The 24247-nt window shown below is 41.2% G+C and overlaps 1 protein-coding gene across 11 annotated transcripts in view; it reads left to right on the forward strand.

The window, feature by feature from the left end:
* kif21b (kinesin family member 21B) overlaps window positions 1-24247 on the forward strand; it is a 370384-nt gene that overhangs the window by 189464 nt on the left and 156673 nt on the right. For 7 of the 11 annotated variants that reach the window (XM_061984919.1, XM_061984922.1, XM_061984923.1 and 4 more), the window contains exons 12-16: window positions 114-216; window positions 291-429; window positions 8383-8834; window positions 8900-9007; window positions 14546-14862. In XM_061984919.1, the coding sequence (XP_061840903.1) occupies window positions 114-216; window positions 291-429; window positions 8383-8834; window positions 8900-9007; window positions 14546-14862 (1119 nt within the window). The remainder of the gene's footprint in view (window positions 1-113; window positions 217-290; window positions 430-8382; window positions 8835-8899; window positions 9008-14545; window positions 14863-24247) is intronic. The other 4 variants (XM_061984920.1, XM_061984929.1, XM_061984928.1 and 1 more) reach the window with 1 other exon arrangement.

A 24247-nucleotide genomic window follows, 5' to 3' on the forward strand; every position in this document is an offset into this window, starting at 1 on the left:
GGCAAAATTCCCCCAAAAGTGCAGTTCACCTTTAACAGCCAACTAATGAACTAAATGGTTATTTTGGCTACCGCTAATATTTAAGTAACATAATGACGTGTCCCTTCTTACAGTCCAGAGTTGGAGAAAGGTTTGAAAAAACGAGTGAAGTTGAACGGAGACGGCGGACAAAACGGACAGAACGGAGTGGTCGATTCGGACGACAATTACACCGAGGTAATTTGGCGTCCGTGGTCTGTTGACTCAAAACTGAGGCAGGAAGAAGAATGTCTAAGAATCTTTGTGTGCAGGACATCATGTCTCCGCTGCAGGAAGAGAGCGGCTGCGATGAGGAGGAGGAGGAGGAAGAAGAAGAAGGGCGAGAGGAAGATGAAGAGTTCGACAGCGATGAGAGCCTTGTGGACTCAGACTCTGACACTGAGGAGAAAGGTTTGCTTCTTTACGCAGCCGTTAGTTTCTCAACCATTCATCATTTGCTCATTTTGGGACGGCGTGGCAAAGTTGGTAGAGTGGCCTTGCCAACAATCGGAGGGTTGCTGGTTACTGGGGTTCAATCCCCACCTTCTACCATCCTAGTCACGTCCGTTGTGTCCTTGGGCAAGACACTTCACCCCTTGTTCCTGATGGCTGCTGGTTAGCGCCTCGCATGGCAGCTCCCGCCATCAGTGTGTGAATGTGTGTGTGAATGGGTGAATGTGGAAATACTGTCAAAGCGCTTTGAGTACCTTGAAGGTAGAAAAGCGCTATACAAGTGTAACCCATTTATCATTTATTTATTATCATTTTGACACCCTGCTTTTTCCAGTCAGGCTCATGTCTTTCATGTCAATTATCATCTCAAAACATGGCGTTCATTCACTAAAATTAACAGCACTCGGTCTATTGAAACTAAGCACAGGTGGTGCTCGGTCTACCGTGTTTCGTGGCTATGAACACGCACCCGGATATTACTTAAAACAATTTTGGTCCGTAAACACCAGACTGGCTGGAGAATTTGTTAGAGCTGCTTAAGAATACACTATGGGCCTGAACTACTAAGCTCCAAATAACACATGCAAATTATACAATAGCGTGTGCTGTTGCTGGTGATCTACTAAGACTGCTTGTGCAATTGATAACAAGTGCTAAAGTGGTGCAGACGGCCCTATTAAATGAGGTTTTTGTGTATTACTGGCTGTCACCATCGAGACACACATTTCCCTCCACATTTATGGCATCATATGGTCCAACCTGTGTCGTTTCGTCATGCTGTTGACATGCGGCACACAAATATAATACTGTGTGTTTCGGACCATAGGGTGCGCTGGATTATAAGGCGCACTGCCGATGAGCGGGTCTATGTTCATACAAAAGGCACACCGGATATTAAGGCGCATTAAAGGGGTCATATTATGATTTTTTTTCTAAATTTAAAAGACTTCCTTGTGGTCTATATAACAAGTAATGGTGATTCTTTGGTCAAAATGTTGCATGGATGATGTTTTACAGACCATTTTCAAGTCGCTTTCTGACCGTCTCTTAAGGATGCGCCGTTTTGTGGGCGGTCTTATTAACCTGCCTCCACTTTGACAGGATCTTCTCCCCGCCATCTTTGTTGTACCGGTGTAGCGTGCAAGGACGGGAGTCGAAGAAAAAGTGTCAAAAGATGGAGTTAACTGTTTTAATGACATTCAGACTTTACCTAAATCAATACCGGAGCAGCATCTCCTCATCCGTGGCTCACGAGCGCAACAACAACGCCGGAAATGTGTCCTGTGACAAAACGTCCGACCGGAACACTTTCATAACTAAAGTTCTGTTGGTGAATTAGGTAAACCCACTACACCAGTAGTTTTTAGCGCTTCCATGGCAAGTCTACTGACAGATATAAGTTAGAACTATACGCTACTTTATATTAGAAATGGCAACAACAGAGGATGAATGCCCCATAACAAGAAGATAGAGAAAAAGACGTCTATCGACTACAAAGCACGGACTTCAATGGCGGAAGCGCGCACATTTTCAGGATTTATGCAGATGCCATATACACATCAGCAGATAAGAAAAGTTGGTTTTGCATAATATTGCGAAACAAAATGCCAAATAATGTCTCCTAATAGATGCCATTTTGGGGTCCTTATACACACCATAATAATACTGCATGTTGAAGCACAGTACATCTGACTACGGTAGCCATAATGCTCCGACAATCCATCAAGCTGTGCGACTTCATGGCTTACCGAAGTCGTACTAAAACATTTTTGCCAGATTTTTGAGCACCGTGTGTGATGTCCTTTATTCCCAATGAAACATCCAAGTTTTGATGTTGCTTGCTTACGGCTACTTGCTAGCGTCATTTATTGAACAGGCGCCAACCTGCAGGCCACAATCAATTGAATTTTTTTCAATCAGCCCCTTAAGTCAGTGGTCCCTGTGATGTTATGTGCCAGGGAATATAAGAACTACACTACCCAGCATGCAACAGGAATGATGAGCATGCGCGGTAGCCCTAGAAGGTTGTTGGATGTCGCCATGCCGACAGCTAGAATGTTGTTATGAGCACGCTTTATGAGTAAACGTTTAGAACTCAGCCAACATGCCTCGTCTGCATTATTTACAAATAGACAAACAACACATGGTGTCAGAAGTGGCCGTGAGCAGCGTCGGATGGAATGTTTGCCACGAGGGAGCCACGAAAGACGAGCGGTCGCGTGAGTGAAAACGTGCGAGGGACGCCACATTTCTGAGGAGTTTGCTACGGTGTGTGAAGACTATGAGCGGCGGTAAAGTGACGCAGAGGACAAGGGACAGATTGAACAAATAGAAGAGGATCTTGTGCCCGAGTTGGAGGAAAGCCATCAACACAAAGAGCTGTGGAGTCCCGGTAACTTACCCCAAAGTGCAGTCATGGAAAAGCTAAGTCCCCCTAACCCAATGCTACTAACTGCTAATCTTGCTGATAACTGGAAGCGTTTTAAGCAAATATTTAATATATATTTAGCAGCAAGCGGAGCAAGAGGTGATAATGAAAAGCTGAAAGCTCATATTCTTTTGCATGTTATTGGAGAAGATGCTTTGGACATATATAATAGCTTTCAGCTGGATGAAGCTAATTTGACTCTGGAACAGCTAATGACAAAGTTTGAAGAATACTTTGTGCCTCGTCAAAACGTGACATTTGAGAGGTATAAGTTTTTCACAAATGACCAAAAGCAAGGAGTACCTTTTGATCAGTACATGGCAGAGCTTCATACACTAAGCAAAACATGTGAATTTGACACTCTGAGAGACTCATTAGTGAGAGATAGGATTGTTTGTGGTACAATGGATAATGCACTGAGAGAAAGACTGCTTCGAGAAACTGGGCTTACGTTAGATAAGTGTGTCAGTATGTATAGAGCAGCTGAGACCACCAGAGCTCAAGCAAAAGAGCTACGGAGAGGTGAAACAACAGTGCATGCCATACATAAAGAACAATGGAAAAAGAAAATGTGTACCAAACAAAAGGATCAAAAAGACAAATCTATGGAATTTAAATGTGGTAAATGTGGAGGCAGCCACAAGCCAAAATATTGTCCTGCATATGGAAAAACATGTAACAACTGTGGAAGGAGCAATCACTATGCAAAGTGTTGCAAAGCAGCTTCAAGACAGAAAGTTCACACAGTTGAAGAAGATGATGATAAGGAGTTTCTTGTCAATGTGGTGCAAGCATGCACAATTGAAAAAGAAGAATGGATTGTTCCAATCACAGTGAATCAGATGACAATACCATTCAAGTTAGATACAGGTGCTCATGTAAACCTGCTATCTTTGGAAGATTACAAAACACTGACTGTAAAGAGCAAAATCCATCCAGTAAAAACCAAAGTAAGTGGATACTCTGGAGAACGAGTTCCTGTTAAAGGCGGATGTATTGCAACTTTTAAACACAAGGGTCGACAAATGAGAGCACAGCTACTGATCGTGGATATGAGTGTACAACCAATCCTGGGACTCAGTGCATGCACAAAGCTCAATCTTGTCAAAAGAGTGTTTGTGGTGACATCTCAAGAAACTACAAATGCTCAGGACTCACTCATGGAAGAGTATAAGGACTGCTTTCAAGGACTTGGATGTCTACCTGGACTACATAAAATATGTGTAGATAAAAATGTGTTTCCTGTTGTGCACCCGTGCAGGAAAGTCCCATTTGCTCTGCGGGAAAAACTGAAAGATGAACTAGCGCGAATGGAAAAGTTGAGAGTCATTAAGAGAATAGATGAGCCAACTGAAATGGTCAACTCGCTGGTTGTTGTGCAAAAGAAAACAGGTGCCCTAAGAATATGCTTGGATCCAAGAGACTTAAATAAAGTGATCAGAAGAGAGCACTTCAAGTTACCAACCAGGGAAGAGATCATGGCACAATTTGCTGGAGCAAAATGGTTCAGCAAATTAGATGCTTCATCGGGTTTCTGGCAGATGAAGCTTGACGAGGAGAGTTCAAGACTGTGCACATTTAACACCCCGGAGGGCAGGTACAGGTTTCTTCGTCTACCAAACGGCATCTTGTCAGCGCCTGAAGTATATCATAAGACCATTCACATGATTTTTGAGCACATACATCATAGTGTGGGGGCTCAACCCGAAAAGAACACTACGAAAGACTGAGAAAAGTGCTAGACAAGACAAGGGAGGTGAACCTGAAACTTAACAAAGAAAAATGTGAGTTTGGAGTGAAGTCACTTACCTTTGTGGGAGATGTTGTGAGTGAAGAGGGCGTGAAGCCAGATCCGAGAAAAAACACGAGCAAGAACAATGTTTTCTGAAACTGAAAGAGACTCTTACACAGGAACCCGTGTTAAAGTTTTATGACCCCGAGAAGAGCACCAGGATCTCGGCAGATGCATCGCAGTACAGCCTGGGAGCAGTGCTACTGCAGCAAAATGAAGAGCAGTGGCTACCTGTCGCCTATGCATCCAGAGCACTGACAAGTGCCGAGACCAGGTATGCTCAAATTAAAAAATAACTGTTAGCAAGTTTGTATGCATGTGAGCGTTTCCATCAATATGTATATGGACAGATGTTTCAAGTGGAAACTGATCATAAACCGTTGGTGTCCATCATGAACAAACCGTTGAATGACTGTCCAGTACAAATACAGCGCATGCTAATTCGACTGCAAAAATATGACGTGCACATGATATATACACAAGGAAAATATATATACACAGCTGACACATTGTCTAGAGCAGTGGATAAGAGAGAACTTGCAGACAGTGAAAATAGCATAGAGATACAGGAGTATGTAGATATGGTAGTGACATCTTTGCCGGTGACTGCAGACAGAACAGAACAAATACAGAGAGAGACTATTGCAGATGAAACTATGAAAGAACTCAAGAGCACAGTACAGAATGGATGGCCTGACAACAAAAAGGATTGCCCCTTGAAAATACAAGACTATTGGAATTGTAGAGCTGAGCTTACAGTGGTGGATGACATAGTGCTAAAAGGGAGACAATTTGTGATTCCATACTCACTACGCAAACAGATGCTCGAAAAGATACACGAAGGCCACCTCGGTGAAGTCAAGTGTAAAAGGAGGGCTAGAGAAGTAATGTACTGGCCAAGGATCAATCAGGATATTAGCCAAGCAACAACGTCATGTGGAGTTTGCCGAACTTACAGGCCAAAACAACAAGCTGAGCCACTGATGACTCATCCAGTGCCCCACAGACCTTACTACAAAGTAGGAACTGATCTATTTGATTTTGATGGAAGGAGCTACGTGGTAGTCACAGACTACTTTTCAAACTATCCGGAAATTGGAGCGTTGCAGTCAACATTGAGCAAAGCAGTTGTCAGTTATTTAAAGACTGTTTTTGCCAGACATGGTGTTCCATGCGAACTGTTTTCAGACAATGGTCCCCAGTTTTCTAGCTGTGAGTTTGCTGCCTTTGCCAAGGAATGGGGGTTTCGACACTGCACATCAAGTCCAACGTATCCAAAGTCCAACGGCTTGGCAGAATGCTCTGTAAAAACAGTAAAAAACTTGTTAAAAAAATCACTGGACAAAGATGACTTTCAGAAAAGTTTACTGATCTACTGGAGTGTACCTCTACAAAATGGACTGTCACCAGCCCAAATGCTGATGGGTAGGCGCATTCGCTCCAACCTACCAGTCAACGAGGATTTGCTGACACCCAAAGGCACACACAAAATCAGACACGCTAAGGAAGTACAAAAAGCAAAGCAAAAACAGCTGCATGATAGAACGGCAAAACACCTGCCTATGCTGAGGCCGGGAGACGTTGTGCGTCTCAGAGACATTTTTACAGGCACTTGGAGACAAAAAGGACAGGTGGAAGAGGAAGGATCCAGATGGAAAATGGACCGACTCTGAGAAGGAACCGCACGGATCTTCAACTACAGCTGACTGAAGGCAACATTGCAGCTCAGGAAAAGGCTCAACAGGACTCAGCTGGACCTGCAGAACTTGCTGACACGGAGTCTGACCTTGCTGACCAAGGACTGACAGCAGTGTCCGCGTCACCTGCTGTTGAGAGACAGCAGGTGAAAATACAAATAAAAATACCACAACCCCCCCACCCCACCCCCCCCCCCACCCCCCCGAATAGATGACAGGCCCAATATTTGTACCTCTGACCGTCCAAGAATGTTGGCACACACACACACACACACACACACACACACACACACACACACACACACACACACACACACACACACACACACACACACACACTCACACACACACACACACACACACGCGCGCGTGAAACGGACTGCCCCATTGTCCCTCATAACTGCCTTCTCTTCGGTGCAATAACCCATTCCACCAACCACCCTGTTTTTTTTTTTTGTTTTTTGTTTTTTCATGTATATATTCATTTCACACCATATTCATTGCACTTCTACATTTTTTATATTTTTATATATTTGCACATTGTTTTTCTAGCATGCACACATCGCACTGTATGGAATGGCCTCAATCTCGTTACCTTGCGTAATGACAATAAAGCTGATTCTGATTCTGATTCTGATTCTGATTCTATTCAGCTATTATGGTCCTAGCACCTCAGCTCCTAGTAAGAGGCAGTGGAAGTTTGAAGTTCCTTGGAGTTGTCCAGTCCATCGAGCTGGATTCGGCTGCGTATCTGGCAATCTCAGTCAGTGGGAGGGGACTACAGAATTTTGACCGTGATTGCAGTACCAATTCTTGCCACATTATTACATATGGCACCTTTAAATAGTCAACATCAGCATAAAGTGGAAATGTTTTGTTTTTTTTCCAAATACTGCAGTTTCTCATTCATTTGGCCCATTGTTGGGCCGCGAGCGCCCCCTAGAGGGCCGCATAAAAATATATGTTTCTCGGGTGTGGTCCATGCTCACTTGTAATACTTTTCCCACCACTTGTGGCAGCAATGACAATAATAAACAAAGAGAGAAAGTCTGGTGCTAGCCATAGAGAAGATTTGGGGACGGCGTGGCGCAGTTGGGAGAGTGGCTGTGCCAGCAACCTGAGGGTTCCTGGTTCAATCCCCAACTTCAACCAACCTTGTCACATCCGTTTTGTCCTTGAGCAAGACACTTCACCCTTTTTCCTGATGGGTCGTGGTTAGGGCCTTGCATGGCAGCTACCGTCATCAGTGTGTGAATGTGTGTGTGAATAGGTGAATGTGGAAATAGTGTCAAAGCGCTTTGAGTACCTTGAAGGTAGAAAAGAGCTATACAAGTATAACTCATTTACCATTTACCATTTCTTAAATGCAAAACATATGACTAAAGTGGTGAAGATATATTTTAATTTTCACTTACATTTTATGGACAGTTTATTTAAGAAACATATTTATTATTACTTTGATCAATTAGTTAAGTTTACATATTTTAGCACAACATAATTGTATGTAAATGTATTTTACGCCAGTCATTTACGAGTCCCTTCTTTTGGTTAGTACTTATTTTTCATACAGTACTTTATCAGCCTGACCTAAGCCTAAGGTTTATTTGTTAAATAAATAATAATCTTTGTGATTAACACACATTTATATCATTTAATTTTTTTTTGTTTAAGTACTACTAATTAATATACTATGTATTATTAATTCATTTAAAATATATATTTTTAGCACTCTGTAATTGTATGTAAATATATTTTAATCAGTTTTTGAGTCCCTTCTTTGCAGTATATTTGATTAGTTGTAATCAGCCTAACCTGAGTCTTGATACTAATCTTTGTGATCAACACATGCTTTTGTATCATTTGACGAGGTTTATCCTGGTAAACTGGAAGTAGGTTAGATACTGTTGATCGTAAGATTACTCAGTGTTAATATTTGAGTGGAAAAGTTGGGCCCCTAGGTCTCTTGTGTCTAACTTCTGGCTTCCAACTTTCAGCCAACTTCCAGGCTGATCTTGCTGATCTGACATGCGAGATCGAGATCAAGCAGAAGTTAATAGATGAGCTGGAGAACAGCCAGCGGAGGCTCCTGATGCTGAAGCTCCAGTACGAGGAGAAGCTCATCCTGCTGCAAAATAAGATCCGAGACACCCAGCTGGAGAGGGACCGGGTACTGCAGAACCTCAGTGAGTCCACTCATCCACTGACCATCAGTAAGAGAACCTTAACGTCACTACACGACTCCACAGTGTCCATGGAGAACTACACAGAGGAGAAGGCTAACCGCATCAAGCAGGAGTATGAGAAACGACTGAAGGAGATGAACCGCGACCTTCTCAAGCTCCAAACTGCGCAGAAAGAACATGCGCGGCTCCTTAAAAACCAGAGCCGCTACGAACGGGAGCTGAAGAAACTCCAGGCCGAGGTGAACGAGATGAAGAAAACCAAGGTAAGACAAACGTCAGTCCTAGGAGATGAATGCTGTAGGACACCTCACCTGTCTTTCTTCTTCAGGTGGTGCTGATGAAGCAGATGAAGGAGGAGCAGCAGAAGAGGAGGTTGGTGGAAGCTAAGAGGAACCGTGAGATTGCCCAGCTCAAGAAAGAGCAGCGACGACAAGAGGTCAGCAAACAAGCAGTGATGAAACTCCATTATTGTTATTAACTATCTGTCTAATAACTATTTGCGAAGTTGTGCTGCATGTGTCAGCTCACCAGACAAGCCAGCTCAGTAAAAGTCTTAATAACTTTATAAATATTAGAAAATACAATTTCTGTAGAAATTCTGCAGCTAAACTGAAATGCAAAAGAAATGTAAAATAATTGTAAGAATATGTTGAACGTTCAGTAGGAATGGTTTGAATACTGAAGAATGTTGGTTGAAATTCTAGTGAATATATAGAAGGAAGGATAGAAACAGTTTGACAGTTGGAATATAGAAATACTTTGATAGTAGAAATGATTTTTAACTGTTGATATAGTTTGAATGTTTAAGATGGGAAACTGTACTAGAACGTACTATGAATATAGAAATGATAGATGTATGTCGGAATTAAACTATATGACTCATAGATGTAACATTTTTAAAGAAAGATTTGTGTTTTTTGGTCCCTTCCGGGATTCGAAACCACATCAATGAAAGGCATGTGTGTTATCCTCTAAGCCAAAAAGCCGAGCTGTCAAGGGGATGTCCAACTTTGGATGTAAAAGGGAGCAATTCAGCCGTTGAAAATGAAAATCAAATTACCCAGAATGCTTTGCTGAACAAGTACAGCGTTTTCAGCTAATTTTGGGGATAAATTAACATATTTCGTTACAATAAAATATGTTGCCTGATTATAAGAAACATTTACTTGTAAAGAAACTGACATTTAGAGAAAACAAGTTTAAACCATTACTTAAATTGATAGGGGAGATAAAGAGGTCTGAATCCACAAGTCATCCACAAGTCATCCAATATGACATGCTGTACAACTACACATGTCACTGCTTAATGCTTGCATTTACAAGATTACTACAATGTTAAGCTTTACATAATGTATATCACACAAATACAAACCCCGTTTCCATATGAGTTGGGAAATTGGGTTAAATGTAAATAAAAAGTAGTGATGGGTTGATGAGGCATCATGAAGCGTTTCGACACATTGCAAAACTGTATTGATACAGTGTCGATACTGTGTCACTAAATACTGACATCTGCTGGACATTAAAAATCCCTACAGGCAACCTATGGACCGACTCAACTGACACTGATTTTATGCCCTAGTACAGGGGTCACCAACCTTTTTGAAACCAAAAACTACTTCTTGGGTACTGATTAATGCGAAGGGCTACCAGTTTGATACACACTTAAATAAATAAATATATTGTCATTTGTAAGTTACACGTAAGTGTGATTTAAACAAAAATAGCTAAATAAATAAATTTATATATATAAAAAAATGGGTATTTCTGTCTGTCATTCCGTCGTACATTTTTTTTTCCTTTTACGGAAGGTTTTTTTGTAGAGAATAAATGATGAAAAAAAACACTTAATTGAACGGTTTAAAAGAGGAGAAAACAAGAAAAAATTTAAAATAAAATTTTGAAACATAGTTTATCTTCAATTTCGACTCTTTATAATTCAAAATTAAATCGACAAAAAGAAGAGAAAAACTAGCTTATTTGAATCTTTTTGAAAACATTTAAAAAAGAATTTATGGAACATCATTAGTCATTTTTCCTGATTAAGATACATTTTAGAATTTTGATGACATGTTTTAAATTGGTTAAAATCCAATCTGCACTTTGTTAGAATATTTAACAAAGACAAATCAGTATTTCTTCTAGATTTTCCAGAACAAATTTTTTTTAAAGAAATTCAAAATACTTTGAAATAAGATTTAAATTGATTCTACAGATTTTCCAGATTTGTCAGAATATTTTTTTTGAATTTTAATCATAGCAAGTTTGAAGAAATATTTCACAAATATTCTTCGTCGAAAAAACAGAAGCTAAAATATGTATTATTCTTTACAATAAAAAATAAATAAATTTACTTGAACATTGATTTAAATTGTCAGGAAAGAAGAGGAAGAAATTTAAAAAGTAAAAAGGTATATTTGTTTCAAAATCCTAAAATCATTTTTAAGGTTGTATTTTTTCTGTAAAATTGTATTTCTAAAAGTAATAAGAAGCAAAGTCAAAAATAAATGAATTTATTTAAACAAGTGAAGACCCATCCATCCATCCATTTTCTACCGCTTATTCCAAGTGAAGACCAAGTCTTTAAAATATTTTCTTGGATTTTCAAATTCTATTTGAGTTTTGTCTCTTTTAGAATTAAAAATGTCGAGCAAAGCGAGACCAGCTTGCTAGTAAATAAATCAAATTTAAAAAATAGAGGCAGCTCACTGGTAAGTGCTGCTCTTTGAGCTATTTTTAGAACAGGACAGCGGGCGACTGATCTGGTCCTTACGGGCTACCTGGTGACTGCGGGCACCGCGTTGGTGACCCCTGCCCTAGTATATACAATAATATAAACCAAGTCATTGTATTTCATTTAGGATTATTTCATATCTTCATTTAAATAAAAATATATTTTTATCATTTTTAGATACAGTCAATAAATAATGTGAACATGTATTATTACATGGAAATCTAAGAGAACGTGTTGTGGATGATTGTGGACTGGGAATTTTTTTAATTTTATTTTTTACACATTTAAAAAAAAAAAAAAAAAAAAAAGGTTTTTCCGACGTATTACATTTTAGACGATTTCTCTTCTTAGTTATTATTTCTCCGGCTGTAGAAAAGAGCCGCTCACAGGGCACAGAGGAGGCGTCAGTGCGACACAGTTCGCGTATCGGTCACGTGACCAAAACAGCTCATGATCGGTCACGTGACTTTCTAAAAGCGGTGCGCGCACCGACACAGGGTTTTGCTCTATGAGCTCGACGCATGCGCCGATGCATCGGTGTTGCCGGACCCATCACTAATAAAAATGAATACAATGATTTGCAAATCATTTTCAACCCATATTCAGTTGAATATGCTACAAAGACAACATATTTGATGTTCAAACTGATAAACATTTTTTATTTTTGCAAATAATCATTAACTTTAGAATTTGATGCCAGCAACACGTGACAAAGAAGTTGGGAAAGGTGGTAATAAATACTGATAAAGTTGAAGAATGCTCATCAAACACTTATTTGGAACATCCCACAGGTGAACAGGCAAATTGGGAACAGGTGGGTGCCATGATTGGGTATAAAAGTAGATTCCATGAAATGCTCAGTCATTCACAAACAAGAATGGGGCGAGGGTCACCACTTTGTCAACAAATGCGTGAGCAAATTGTTGAACAGTTGAAGAAAAACCTTTCTCAACCAGCTATTGCAAGGAATTTAGGGATTTCACCATCTACGGTCCGTAATATCATCAAAGGGTTCAGAGAATCTGGAGAAATCACTGCACGTAAGCAGCTAAGCCTGTGACCTTCGATCCCTCAGGCTGTACTGCATCAACAAGCGACATCAGTGTGAAAAGGATATCACCACATGGGCTCAGGAACACTTCGGAAACCCACTGTCAGTAACTACAGTTGGTTGCTACATCTGTAAGTGCAAGTTAAAACTCTCCAATGCAAGGCGAAAACCGTTTATCAACAACACCCAGAAACGCCGTCGGCTTCGCTGGGCCTGAGCTCATCTAAGATGGACTGATACAAAGTGGAAAAGTGTTCTGTGGTCTGACGAGTCCACATTTCAAATTGTTTTTGGAAACTGTGTACGTTGTGTCCTCCGGACCAAAGAAGAAAAGAACCATCCGGATTGTTAAAAAAGCCAGCATCTGTGATGGTATGGGGGTGTATTAGTGCCCAAGACATGGGTAACCTACACACCTGTGAAGGCGCCATTAATGCTGAAAGGTACATACAGGTTTTGGAGCAAAATATGTTGCCATCCAAGCAACGTTACCATGGACGCCCCTGCTTATTTCAGAAAGACAATGCCAAGCCACGTGTTACATCAACGTGGCTTCATAGTAAAAGAAGCCACGTTGGCTTCATAGTCGCTTGTTGATACAGTTAGAGCCGGAAGGATCAAAGGTCACAGGCTTAGCTGCTTATGTGCAGGGATTTCTCCAGATTCTCTGAACCCTTTGATGATATTACGGATGGTAGACGGTGAAATCCCTAAATTCCTTGCAATAGCTGGTTGAGAAAGGTTTTTCTTAAACTGTTCAACAATTTGGTCACACTTGTTGACAAAGTGGTGACCCTCGCCCCATCCTTGTTTGTGATGACTGAGCATTTCATGGAATCTACTTTTATACCCAATCATGGCACCCACCTGTTCCCAATTAGCCTTTTCACCTGTGGGATGTTCAAAAAAAGTGTTTGATGAGCATTCCTCAACTTTATCAGTATTTATCGCCACCTTTTCCAACTTCTTTGTCACGTGTTGCTGGCATCAAATTCTAAAGGTAATGATTATTTGCAAAAAAAAAAAAGTTTATCAGTTTTAACATCAAATATAGTGTCTTTGTAGTATATTCAACTGAATATGGGTTGAAAATGATTTGCAAATCATTGTATTCTGTTCATATTTACATCTAGCACAATTTCCCAACTCATATGGTTTGTACTTTAAAGCAGGTGTTCTTCATCTTTTTGACCTCGGGGCTCATTTTTTCTCCTACAGAGGGGCCCGGGGCTCACTCAAAGATTAACGCTGAATTAGTAATCTTACTCTTGATTTTGATCCTATTTAATTATTATATATAATAGGCTATCCAGTGGGTCTTAAAAGTCTTAAATCCAACAATTTGAATTCAAGGCCTTAAAATTTCATAAAAGGCCTTAATACAATTTTTCATAGGTCTTAAAAATCTATTAATGTTACTTTTTCTCTTATATTTTGTCAACTGTTTTTTGCAGTGTGCGTGCTGAGACTTGCATAGCTAACTTGTTTCACCAAGTACCACCTCAGAAAACACCCGGCCCTCAAAGTACCACAATAATGACCAACTTTAAAATACAGTAGCGTAGAAGGCCTAAGTATTAATTAAAAGCAAATCAGAGGTTTTATTCAACAAGTACATTTAATATTTTCGTCTAGTAACACTGTTTGAATATTTAATTACGATAAGAGTCCACGTACTGCTACGGTTTGGGAATCCCTGGCGAGCATCAACCAGGCAGACCGGATGGTGGACAACCAGGGCAGACGGTTCGTGTTTATCTCGCCTCCGATCGGGTCGTGATGGGTAAATTACGCCTCAGTGAGTGTATGGCACACTCACTGCCTGTATTGACACTCCACCGATACTCTGTGTTTCATAATCCACCGCCATCTTCTGGATTAAGAAAGTCATTACATTTTAACTGCAAATAAAAATGCTGGTTGGCTAAAAAAAATGTAAGTAAGGAGTATGAAACACGCAGCTTTGGTCAATGAGCCAAATTGTGAACAGGAAAAAGAAGAACATTTACCTTATTTGGTGCTGTAAGATGTATCTGTCACATGCTTTTTTTCTTAAAGTGACGTACACATCGAGGCATTTCCTTGTGTTGACCATTCACTACTTATGCTCATTCATAAAAAGGATGTTTGGATATCTTATAGTCAAAGGCAGATTTGAACTGAAGCGCTTTCTTTTTCCTGCCCGCCAGTTTCAGATCCGAGCCCTGGAGTCTCAGAAGCGGCAGCAGGAGCTGGTGCTCCGCAGGAAAACTCAGGAGGTGACCGCCCTACGCAGGCTGGCCAAGCCCATGTCGGACCGCGTGGCCGGACGTGTGGCCCGCTGGAACCAGACGCCGCCGGTTACCGACTCCGGGGCGGAGTTGTCCGCCAGCACCACGGCCAGTAGCTCCGAGCCTGAGAGCGGCAGGTCTGTGAGCGGATTAGTGCGGCAGTGGAACAACAAGAACAACACGTACGGGTATCTGGGGGAAAGCGAGGGCAGCATGGATGGAACACGGGTCATAGGGTAAGATGTTCTGATGAGGTGCAGTGGAACCTCGGTTTATGAACGCCTCTATTGGCGACTTTTTTGCTTTCCAGACCTTTACATCGCGCCAAATATGCCTCTGTGTGCGAACCATGTATGACGCTTTATTCATTCATTCATTTTGCATGCCGCTTGAAGCCATCAGGGGCTGCCATTTTAAAGACATCACTTCCTGTACAAGGCCATTTCGAAGAGCTTCGATGGCGAGCGCCACTTCGGACTTGTTTATTTCCACAGTTGTTGTACCTTGCGCCGGTCAGAGTTGTCAGCCTGTCTTAAAGATCACTTTGTGTGACCAGAAACGCTATAAATGTGTAAAAACTCACAGTCTCGATGTATAGCATTTCAGCTAGTTAGCATCCGGCTTGCGGCACCTTCAGTTCGAGGATTTTGTCAGCAACAAGTCTTGAGACCAAAAAAGATGCAGCGTTAGACCTTTATTAAAGCGAAGCAGAAGGAACACAAGCCGATGAAGGATTGCGTCACACTGCTAGTTTGTGCTCACGCTACCTGTGGCTACGTCGTGAAGCCACTGCTTGTTTATAAAGTTAAAGTTAAAGTAACAATGATTGTCACATCACTCTGAAACTGCCAGACTGTTCAACAATGCCACAAATATTCACAGATACACGGTAAAATGATTTTCCTGTTTAGTTTTTTATTGTAGCAATATGGTGGTTAACGTCTTTGAGAGCACCAAAGGGTGTGCGTGTTGACATTTAAGCTTGCTGTAATGCTGTAATGTTGCGTTGTTTGGATAAAAAATAGATTGTTGAGCCATTACTCCTTTGTTATGTTGGTTTGATATTCATATTAGGGTCATAGGAGTGTCAAAAAAACGGATTTTTGATTCTTATGTGTGACAATTCTTGATCAGTTAAAACAAATAAAATATATATCTATATAATCTGTCCTGTCAGCCACGTTAATAAATGTTTGTGTAGAGTTTATCAAACAAAACCAATATTCTTTTAAGTAATATAGATTGATCAGAGTTGTTTATCTATTTTGTGGAGGAATGTAGTTAATCATAGAACTTGCACCCAATGTTATTAAAAAGTATTGATTTTGAATCGGGATGCATTTTGAATCGAGAATTGATTCTGAATCATTCATTACCCCCCCTAGAATCGAATCAAATGTGGTGCCCAAACATTCACAACCTTAATACGCACGCACGCACGCACGCACGCACACACACACACATATATATATATATATATATATATATATATATATATATATATATGTATACGTGTATATATATATATATATGTCTGTGTATGTATGTATGTATATGTATGTATGTATGTATATATATATGTATGTGTATGTATGTATGTATATGTATATATGTTTGTATGTATGTATGTATGTATGTATGTATGTATATATATGTATGTACTGTATGTATATATGTTTGTATGTATATATATATATATGTGTATATATATATATATATATATATATATATATATATATATATATATATATTCGGGCTGCAACAACTAATCGATTAAATCGATTAAAATAGATTATCAAAATAGTTGGCGATTAATTTAGTCATCGATTCGTTGGAGCTATGCGCATGTGCGGAGGCTTTTTTTATTTTTTTATTTTTGTAAGTTATTTATTAATTTTTTTATATAAACGTTTATTTATAAACTGCAACATTTACAAACAGCTGAGAAACAATAATCAAAATAAGTACAAAAACAGTACAAAACTGTGCCTACGTCTCATGAGGTGGATTGATTGATTGATTGAGACTTTTATTAGTAGGTTGCACAGTGAAGTGCATATTCCGTACAATTGACCACTAAATGGTAACACCCGAATAAATTTTTCAACTTGTTTAAGTCGGGGTCCACTTAAATTGATTCATGATACAGATACATACTATCAGATATATACTATCATCATAAAACAGTCATCACACAAGATAATCACATTGAATTATTTACATTATTTACAATCCGGGGTGTGAAGGGGGGTGTGGAGGGTGGTTAGGTTTGGTTGTTATCATCAGTCATCAACAATTGAGAACAGAGAAATGGATATTGGAACAGTGTAGGTCTGACTTGGTAGGATGTGGACAGCAAGTAGTGGGCAGAGAGAGAGAGAGAGAGAGAGAGAGAGAGAGAGAGAGAGAGAGAGAGAGAATCTGCATTTGATTGTGGGAGGGTGTTAGTTTAGGGTTGTAGCTGCCTGGAGGTGAACTTTTATTGCGGTTTTGAAGGAGAATAGAGATGCACTTTTTTTTCATACCTGTTGGGAGTCATCCGCAAACAAGAACAATTCACAGTTGCATGCCGATGACAAGTCGTTTATGTATATTAGGAACAGTAAAGGCCCCAATACACTGCCTTGGGGGACTCCACAGCTCACCGAGAGGGGGGGGGGGGGGGGGGGGCACGGTGCCGTTCACCTCTACCACCTGCTCCCTCCCCTCCAAGTAAGATTGCATCCAGCTCGATGAGGTTTTGTTAAATCCGATTGCTCTGAGTTTATCCAACAGTATAGCGTGATTAACGGTGTCAAAGGCCTTCTGAAGGTCCAGCATGACCATGCCGCAGTATTTGCCCGCGTCCACCTCATGTTCGATGTGGTCGGTCAGATGGAGAAGGCATGTGTCAGTGGAGTGGTTAGTTCTGAAGCCGGATTGGAATTTGTACATGAGTTTATTAGTGGCAAGGTAACTATCGACCTGTTCATAAACTATTTTCTCCATTACTTTCAAAATGGAACTGAGAATAGAAACAGGTCGGTAGTTGCCAGGTTCCAATTTGCTACCTTTCTTAAAGAGGGGAGTTACTCTTTGCTATCTTAAAATCTTTTGGTACTTGGCCTTGTGTAATTGATAGGTTTATTATGTGAGTGATAATCGGGGCAATGATGGAGGCAGAGTCCCTGAGGAATCTGGAGGGGATATTGTCAAGGCCTGTGGCCTTGTTTGGGTGGAGCGCGCTCAATTTTTTAAACACCTCATCAGCTGTGACCATTTCTAATTTGAAATCATTGTTGGATACTCCTAGCTTTCTGTAGAAGGCTTTAATGTGTTCTACACCAAAGCGACCAGAGTGGTGGGACAGCTTGTTGACAAGAGTTGCGGCTATGCTGGTGAAAAAGGCGTTAAGTCTGCTTGCTCCCTCCATTTTGTCTGTAATGAAGGAGTCACCCTCCTTGATGCTGATGTTGGTGAGTCTGGTTTTAAGTTTCTGGCTGCAACCAGGAAGCTGGTTGTTTAGAGTTTTCCAGAGCTCACGTGGCTTATTTGTGTTTTCCTCTATTTTGTCGTTAATGTAATTTTTTTTTAAAGATTTAGTCAGGTTGGTTGACTTATTTCTTAATTTATTGCATTGCTTTTTGAGAGTTGAAAGGAGTGATTTGAGGTTGATATTATTGGGTTGTTTATCTACTTCTGTTTTACACTTTTGGTATTCGGAGTATTTTCTGTCTCTGTCTTTTATGGTAGCTAATAGGTCCGGATTCATCCATGGTTCCGAGCGGGCTTTGATCCTGACTGTTTTCACGGGAGCCATGTCATTTAGTATCTTTAGGAACGCTGTTTTGAAGTGATCCCAAGCAGCATTGACCAGGTTGCTCGCGAGCACAGGGGACCAGTCCCTCTCATCTAATTTTAAATTGAAATTATCACTGGAGTATTTTTTAAGGGATCTGGATTGGGCCGTTATGTGGCCATTGGCTTTGGGTATAGCTATTTTGCGGGTGCAGAAGGTTAGATAGTGGTCGCTAAGACCACAGATCATGACCCCACTATTTTTTATTTTAGGCCGGTCTGAAATGAGAATGAGATCTATGGTTGATTGGGTGGAATCACACACCCTTGTAGGTAGCGCTATTAGCTGGGAAAGACCGTGCAGATTACAAAACTTGCTGTAGGATCTGAAGACAGGCGCATCTCTGCGTTGAATATCTGTGTTCAGATCCCCAGTTATAATTTTCTCCACGTTGTTCGCCCCAGCCAAGCACTCCTCCAGAGCCCCATAGAAATTACTCTGATTGAGATGTGCTGTAATGAAACAACTGGAATTGTGTGATGCATTACATTGTATCGTATGTAGCTTGGTTGGACCACGCCCCCGACCAAGATGGCGCCAGTATGTGCTTTGGCCTGCCGTCTCTCGCTGTCAGCTCTGTTCGTTTTTGTGTTGTTTGCGTCTATTTTCGTCTCTGTCAGCTCACTGCTTGTGTATGACCGCCAAACACTGTTGGATCTTTGCCCCTCTCCCACTGTGTAGGAGCCTAAATGCTGTTTAAGTTAATTTACATTTTTATGGAAGGTGCTTTATGTTTATTCAGCCAAAATGGGACTATTTATTTGCATAATACGAAAATGTATATATTTGCATGCTTAGAATAATTATTACATTTGTCTAAGCAGTTTGATGACGTAACTGTGTAAATTGCATATATGGCGGAAGGATCTGTGTGGTAGGTTGGTTTTTGGACACAGGGCATTATGGGTAATGGCAGTCAGGTGCGGGGGAATTGAGCCACACAGTTTTTTGACCTCACTCTTACTTTTTCTTAGTCTTGCTTTTTCTAACACCTACTGTAACAAACTCTCTTTATTTTGCCATTCATTTGTTCCCACATCGTTATTGTTTTACGTTTTTGAATTATTAAGTAAACGATACAAAACGAAGAGGAGCGTCTGGAGTTTTGTTTATTGTCGCCGCAGCAAGCGGAGCAGGAGAAAGTAGAGGAGCGTCAAGCTAAAGGCTTAATTAGGAATCTACATTTTAGTCAAAAAACTTGCTCTTTGTGGATTAAGAGGAACGTGGAACCACCTGACTGGAAAAGAACAGAGGAACAAGCCTGCAAGAGGACGCGAGCAGGTACGTGAGTGCACGCTGCTTGAAAGAGAGAGAGAGAGAAGCTCGTCTGGGTGCGACGCTGCTGCACATCGGCATTTTTTATTGACTCGTTGTGGAAATATTGGCTTGTTATGGATGCACAAGACAGTGGAAAAAGGACAGTAAAAATGACCGAGAAGGCTGTAGAAGAGCACAAGGCGAGAAAGATGCAGGCACGCAGGAGCGCACTGGCTCAATTGACTTGTTTGATGACGCAGATTGAGCACTTAATGGAGGAGGATGCTAATGTGGACGCTGTAAAAAATCAGCTTCGTGTGGACTTTAGTGGATTGCAGCAAGAATTTTCTGATCTTAATTCTGATGTTCAGAAATTCATGTCTGAGGAGGAGTTTGTGGAAGATCAAAACAACTGGTTTAATCCAAATCATAAAATGATGGAGGACTTTTTCTGGAAATGTGAGGAGTGGATGAAAGATGTTTTTAAGCGTGTTGAGCAAGCGGAAGAATGCAATAGACAAGTGTCACCTGCAGATAATCGCTCTACATCAACAAAGCGGACCGCTAGAAGTCAAAGTAAAACTGATTCACGAAGCGGAAGTTCACGTTCTTCATATTCTTTTGTCAGATTAAAGGCGGAAATGGAGCATGCATCATTGAAAGCAAAGGCGGCAGCTTTACAAGAAAAGCTGGCCATAGAACAGGAAGAAGCTGCAATAAAAGCTCGAAAGGAAATGCATGCAATGCAAACTGCACTTGCTGAATGTGACGCTAAAATGGAGGTTTTACAAAACTACGAAAACACACAAGAAGAGGACGGTATCAATACAGCTGATGAGAAGAATGTTAGAAGACTTACTAGTGCTAACACACAAGTACCACCACCCACCTTACCAACACATAGCATTAAACATAATGCTCCCCCCACAGCTATTCAAATGACTGCATTTGCACCAAAGACTGAAATTAAAGAACAACAGGCATTAACACTTGATGGGCTTTGCCAGGCAATTTCTCAGCAAGCCAACGTCACAGAGTATCTCGTGAAGAGTCACAAGGCATCTCTACTTCCAGATCTTTCCATTCCAACATTCAAGGGTGACCCCCTGGAATACAAATCCTTTATTGGGGCCATAGAACATGGAATTGAAAGCCGCACTAGTGACAACCGGGATCGTCTTCAATTTTTGCTACAGTATACAAGTAGACAACCACATGAGTTGGTTAAGAGCTGCGTCCATATGGAATCATCAACAGGCTACACTAAAGCAAAACAAATGTTAAAGGAGTTTTTTGGTGATGACTTTAAGATAGCAGAAGCCTACATAACAGAAGCCATGGAGTGGCCAACAATCAAGCCAGAAGACGGTGTTGCCCTTCAGTCCTTCGCATTATTCCTGACAGGCTGCTCTAACACAATGACAGACATTAACTACACGGAGGACTTGGACAACACAGCTAATATAAAGGCACTGACAAACAAACTTCCATATAAACTCAGGGAACCTTGGAGGAAGTTTGCATGCGACTTGCAAGAAAGAACAAAGGCAAGAGTTAAGTTTAAGGATTTTGTGGACTTTGTAAACCGGCAAGTCAAGTATCTTTTGAATCCGCTTTATGGGAACATAAAAGAAACCACCATGAACACGAAAGATTCTGTGAGACAGAAAATAAAACCACAATGTGTAGAAACCCTCAAACCAAAAAAGGTGTTTACAACAGTCGTTGTGCCCCCCAAGACAGAAAATGATAACCACATCATAACAAAAACGCGCACAATTTCGGTGGACTTTATTGGAAAACCTTGTGTTTATTGTAACGGAGAGCAACACAGCCTTACAGTTTGCAAGAAATTCAAGAGCAAGCTACACAAAGACAAGATTGACTTCTTGAGAAGCAAAGGTGTATGTTTTGCATGTTTAAAGCATGGACATATGAGTAGTAGCTGCAAACAAAAACTTCAATGTCAAGAATGCTCTAGACAGCATCCCACATTATTACACATTGGTCATAAAGACTCCAGAGAAGAAACAACAAAGGACAATTTTGAACAGCAATCAATATCAAGTGCCCTTGTACAAACAACTGAAACCCGTGGTGTCACTGGGGCCGGTAGAGAAGATTGTGTTCTTTCGATCCTTCCCGTGTACATCAAGGCACAAAAAGGAACCAAGACAGTGATCACGTATGCCTTCCTGGACCCAGGTAGTTCAGCTACTTTTGCCGCAGAGTCACTGCTAAACCAACTGAATGTCAGTGGACGCAATGTAAGCATCTCGCTGCGAACAATGGGAAACGACACAGTCGTGAACACAAGCATCGTGACTAGCTTGGAAATCAGCAGCTTGGACGGAAAATAGTTTGTGGAACTAAAGGAAGTTTATACACAGAAAGACATTCCTGTCTCTAAGGACAATATTCCCCGACAAGAGGATATTGACAGATGGCCACACCTAAAGGAGGTGAGAATACCTAATATTAAAGCCAAGATTGGATTACTCATCGGAGTAAACGTTCCCAAAGCGATGGAGCCACTGCAAGTGGTTAAAAGTGTGGATAATGGACCATACGCTGTGAGAACAATGCTAGGTTGGACAGTAAATGGACCACTCGGAGGTGGAAGTGACAGAACTGCAGTGGACAAATTGACAGGAATTACTGCTAATAGAATCTCAGTGGTGAAGCTTGAGGAGCTTTGGCAGCTGCAGTTCAAGCACGACTTTCCTGATGCTGGACAAAAGAAAACATTGAGATGTCCAAGGACGACCATCAGTTTATCAGTATGGTGTCTCAAACTGCAGTAATTAAAGATGGCCACTACAATGTTTGCCTTCCAGTGAGGAAGAATCCTTTGTGTATGCCAAATAACAGGGCAATTGCAGAGCAACGTGCACTGAACCTACGGAAGAAATTTTCCAGAGACGTCAAGTTTTACCAAGAGTACGCGGCGGTCATGGATGACCTTTTAAGAAAAGGTTATGCAGTAAAGCTTGAAGGTGAAGAGCGCAAACCTACTGAGGGGCGAACATGGTATCTGCCTCACCATGGAGTAAGACATCCAACCAAACAGAAGTTGCGCGTTGTCTTCGACTGCGGCGCAAGCTTTCAAGGTACTTCACTAAACCAACAGCTTCTGCAGGGACCTGACCTCACCAGCTCACTAATAGGGGTCCTTATAAGATTTCGCCAGGAGTCTGTGGCGGTTATGGCGGACGTGGAAGCCATGTTCCATCAGGTTGGAGTAAGCGACGAAGACACTGATCTCCTGAGATTTCTCTGGTGGCCTGATGGAAACTACGAGCTGGATCTTGTTGAACACAAGATGTTGGTTCACATTTTCGGCGCAACATCATCACCAAGTGTTGCAACCTTTGCACTTCAAAAATGTGCAACAGACTTTGCGGACGAGTTTGGACAGGAAACAGCAAGGTCTGTCAACAATAATTTTTATGTGGATGACTGTCTTAAGTCAGTTGCTGATGAAGATACAGCCATTACTCTGTGTGCCGAGTTGAGAAAAATGTTGGCAAAAGGAGGATTTCGGCTGACAAAATGGTCAAGCAACAGCAGGAAGTTGCTTAACTCGATCCCAGAAAAGGAAAAAGCACAGGGTTTTCAAGATCTGGACTTGGATGAGGATTACCTGCCAGTGGAGAGAACATTAGGCATCCAGTGGTGTGCCGAATCAGACCAATTCAAGTTCAAGATCAACCTCAAGGATAAACCATACACTCGGAGAGGATTGCTTTCCATAGTAAGTTCAATTTTTGATCCTTTGGGCTTTCTGGCTCCAGTAATATTGCCTGCTAAAAGAATTCTGCAAGATCTATGTCGGCAGAAATATAGTTGGGATCAAGACCTGCCAGACACAGTGATTGAGAGATGGAAAAAGTGGATCTCAGGTCTGTCACAGCTTGAACATTTTGGAGTTGACAGATGCATCAAGTTAAAGCAGTTTGGTGTGCCAGCCTTTGCGCAGCTTCATCACTTTGCTGACGCAAGTGAAGATGCCTACGGAACCACAAGCTACTTGCTGACGCGCTTTTCAACAGGTGAAGCTCAATCCACCTTGATCATGGCAAAGACAAGGGTGGCGCCCCTAAAGTCTCCGACTATTCCTCGAATGGAATTGACTGTAGCCACAGTTGCTATAAAAATGGATAAGCTTCTGAGAAAAGAGCTTGAACTGGAGATTCAGGAGTCTTATCTTTTGGACAGATAGCAAGGCAGTGCTCAAGTACTTGAACAGTGAGTGTACCCGATTCAAGACGTTTGTTGCAAACAGGGTCGCGGCAATCCTGGAGCACTCTCAGACATCTCAGTGGAGATATGTTAACACCACTCTGAATCCCGCTGATCACGTCTCAAGAGGACAGACCGTGGAAGCATTTTTGAAAAATGAGAGCTGGCTCTCAGGACCAAGTTTCTTGCTCAGCTCACAAGACCAGTGGCCTAAAAATCCAGATCCTGGAATGCTGGATATGGATGACCTAGAGGTCAAAAGAGTGACTCATGTATACGTCATT

The sequence above is a fragment of the Nerophis lumbriciformis genome, linkage group LG23 (assembly GCF_033978685.3).
Source record: "Nerophis lumbriciformis linkage group LG23, RoL_Nlum_v2.1, whole genome shotgun sequence".
Classification (NCBI taxonomy): Eukaryota; Metazoa; Chordata; class Actinopteri; order Syngnathiformes; family Syngnathidae; genus Nerophis; species Nerophis lumbriciformis.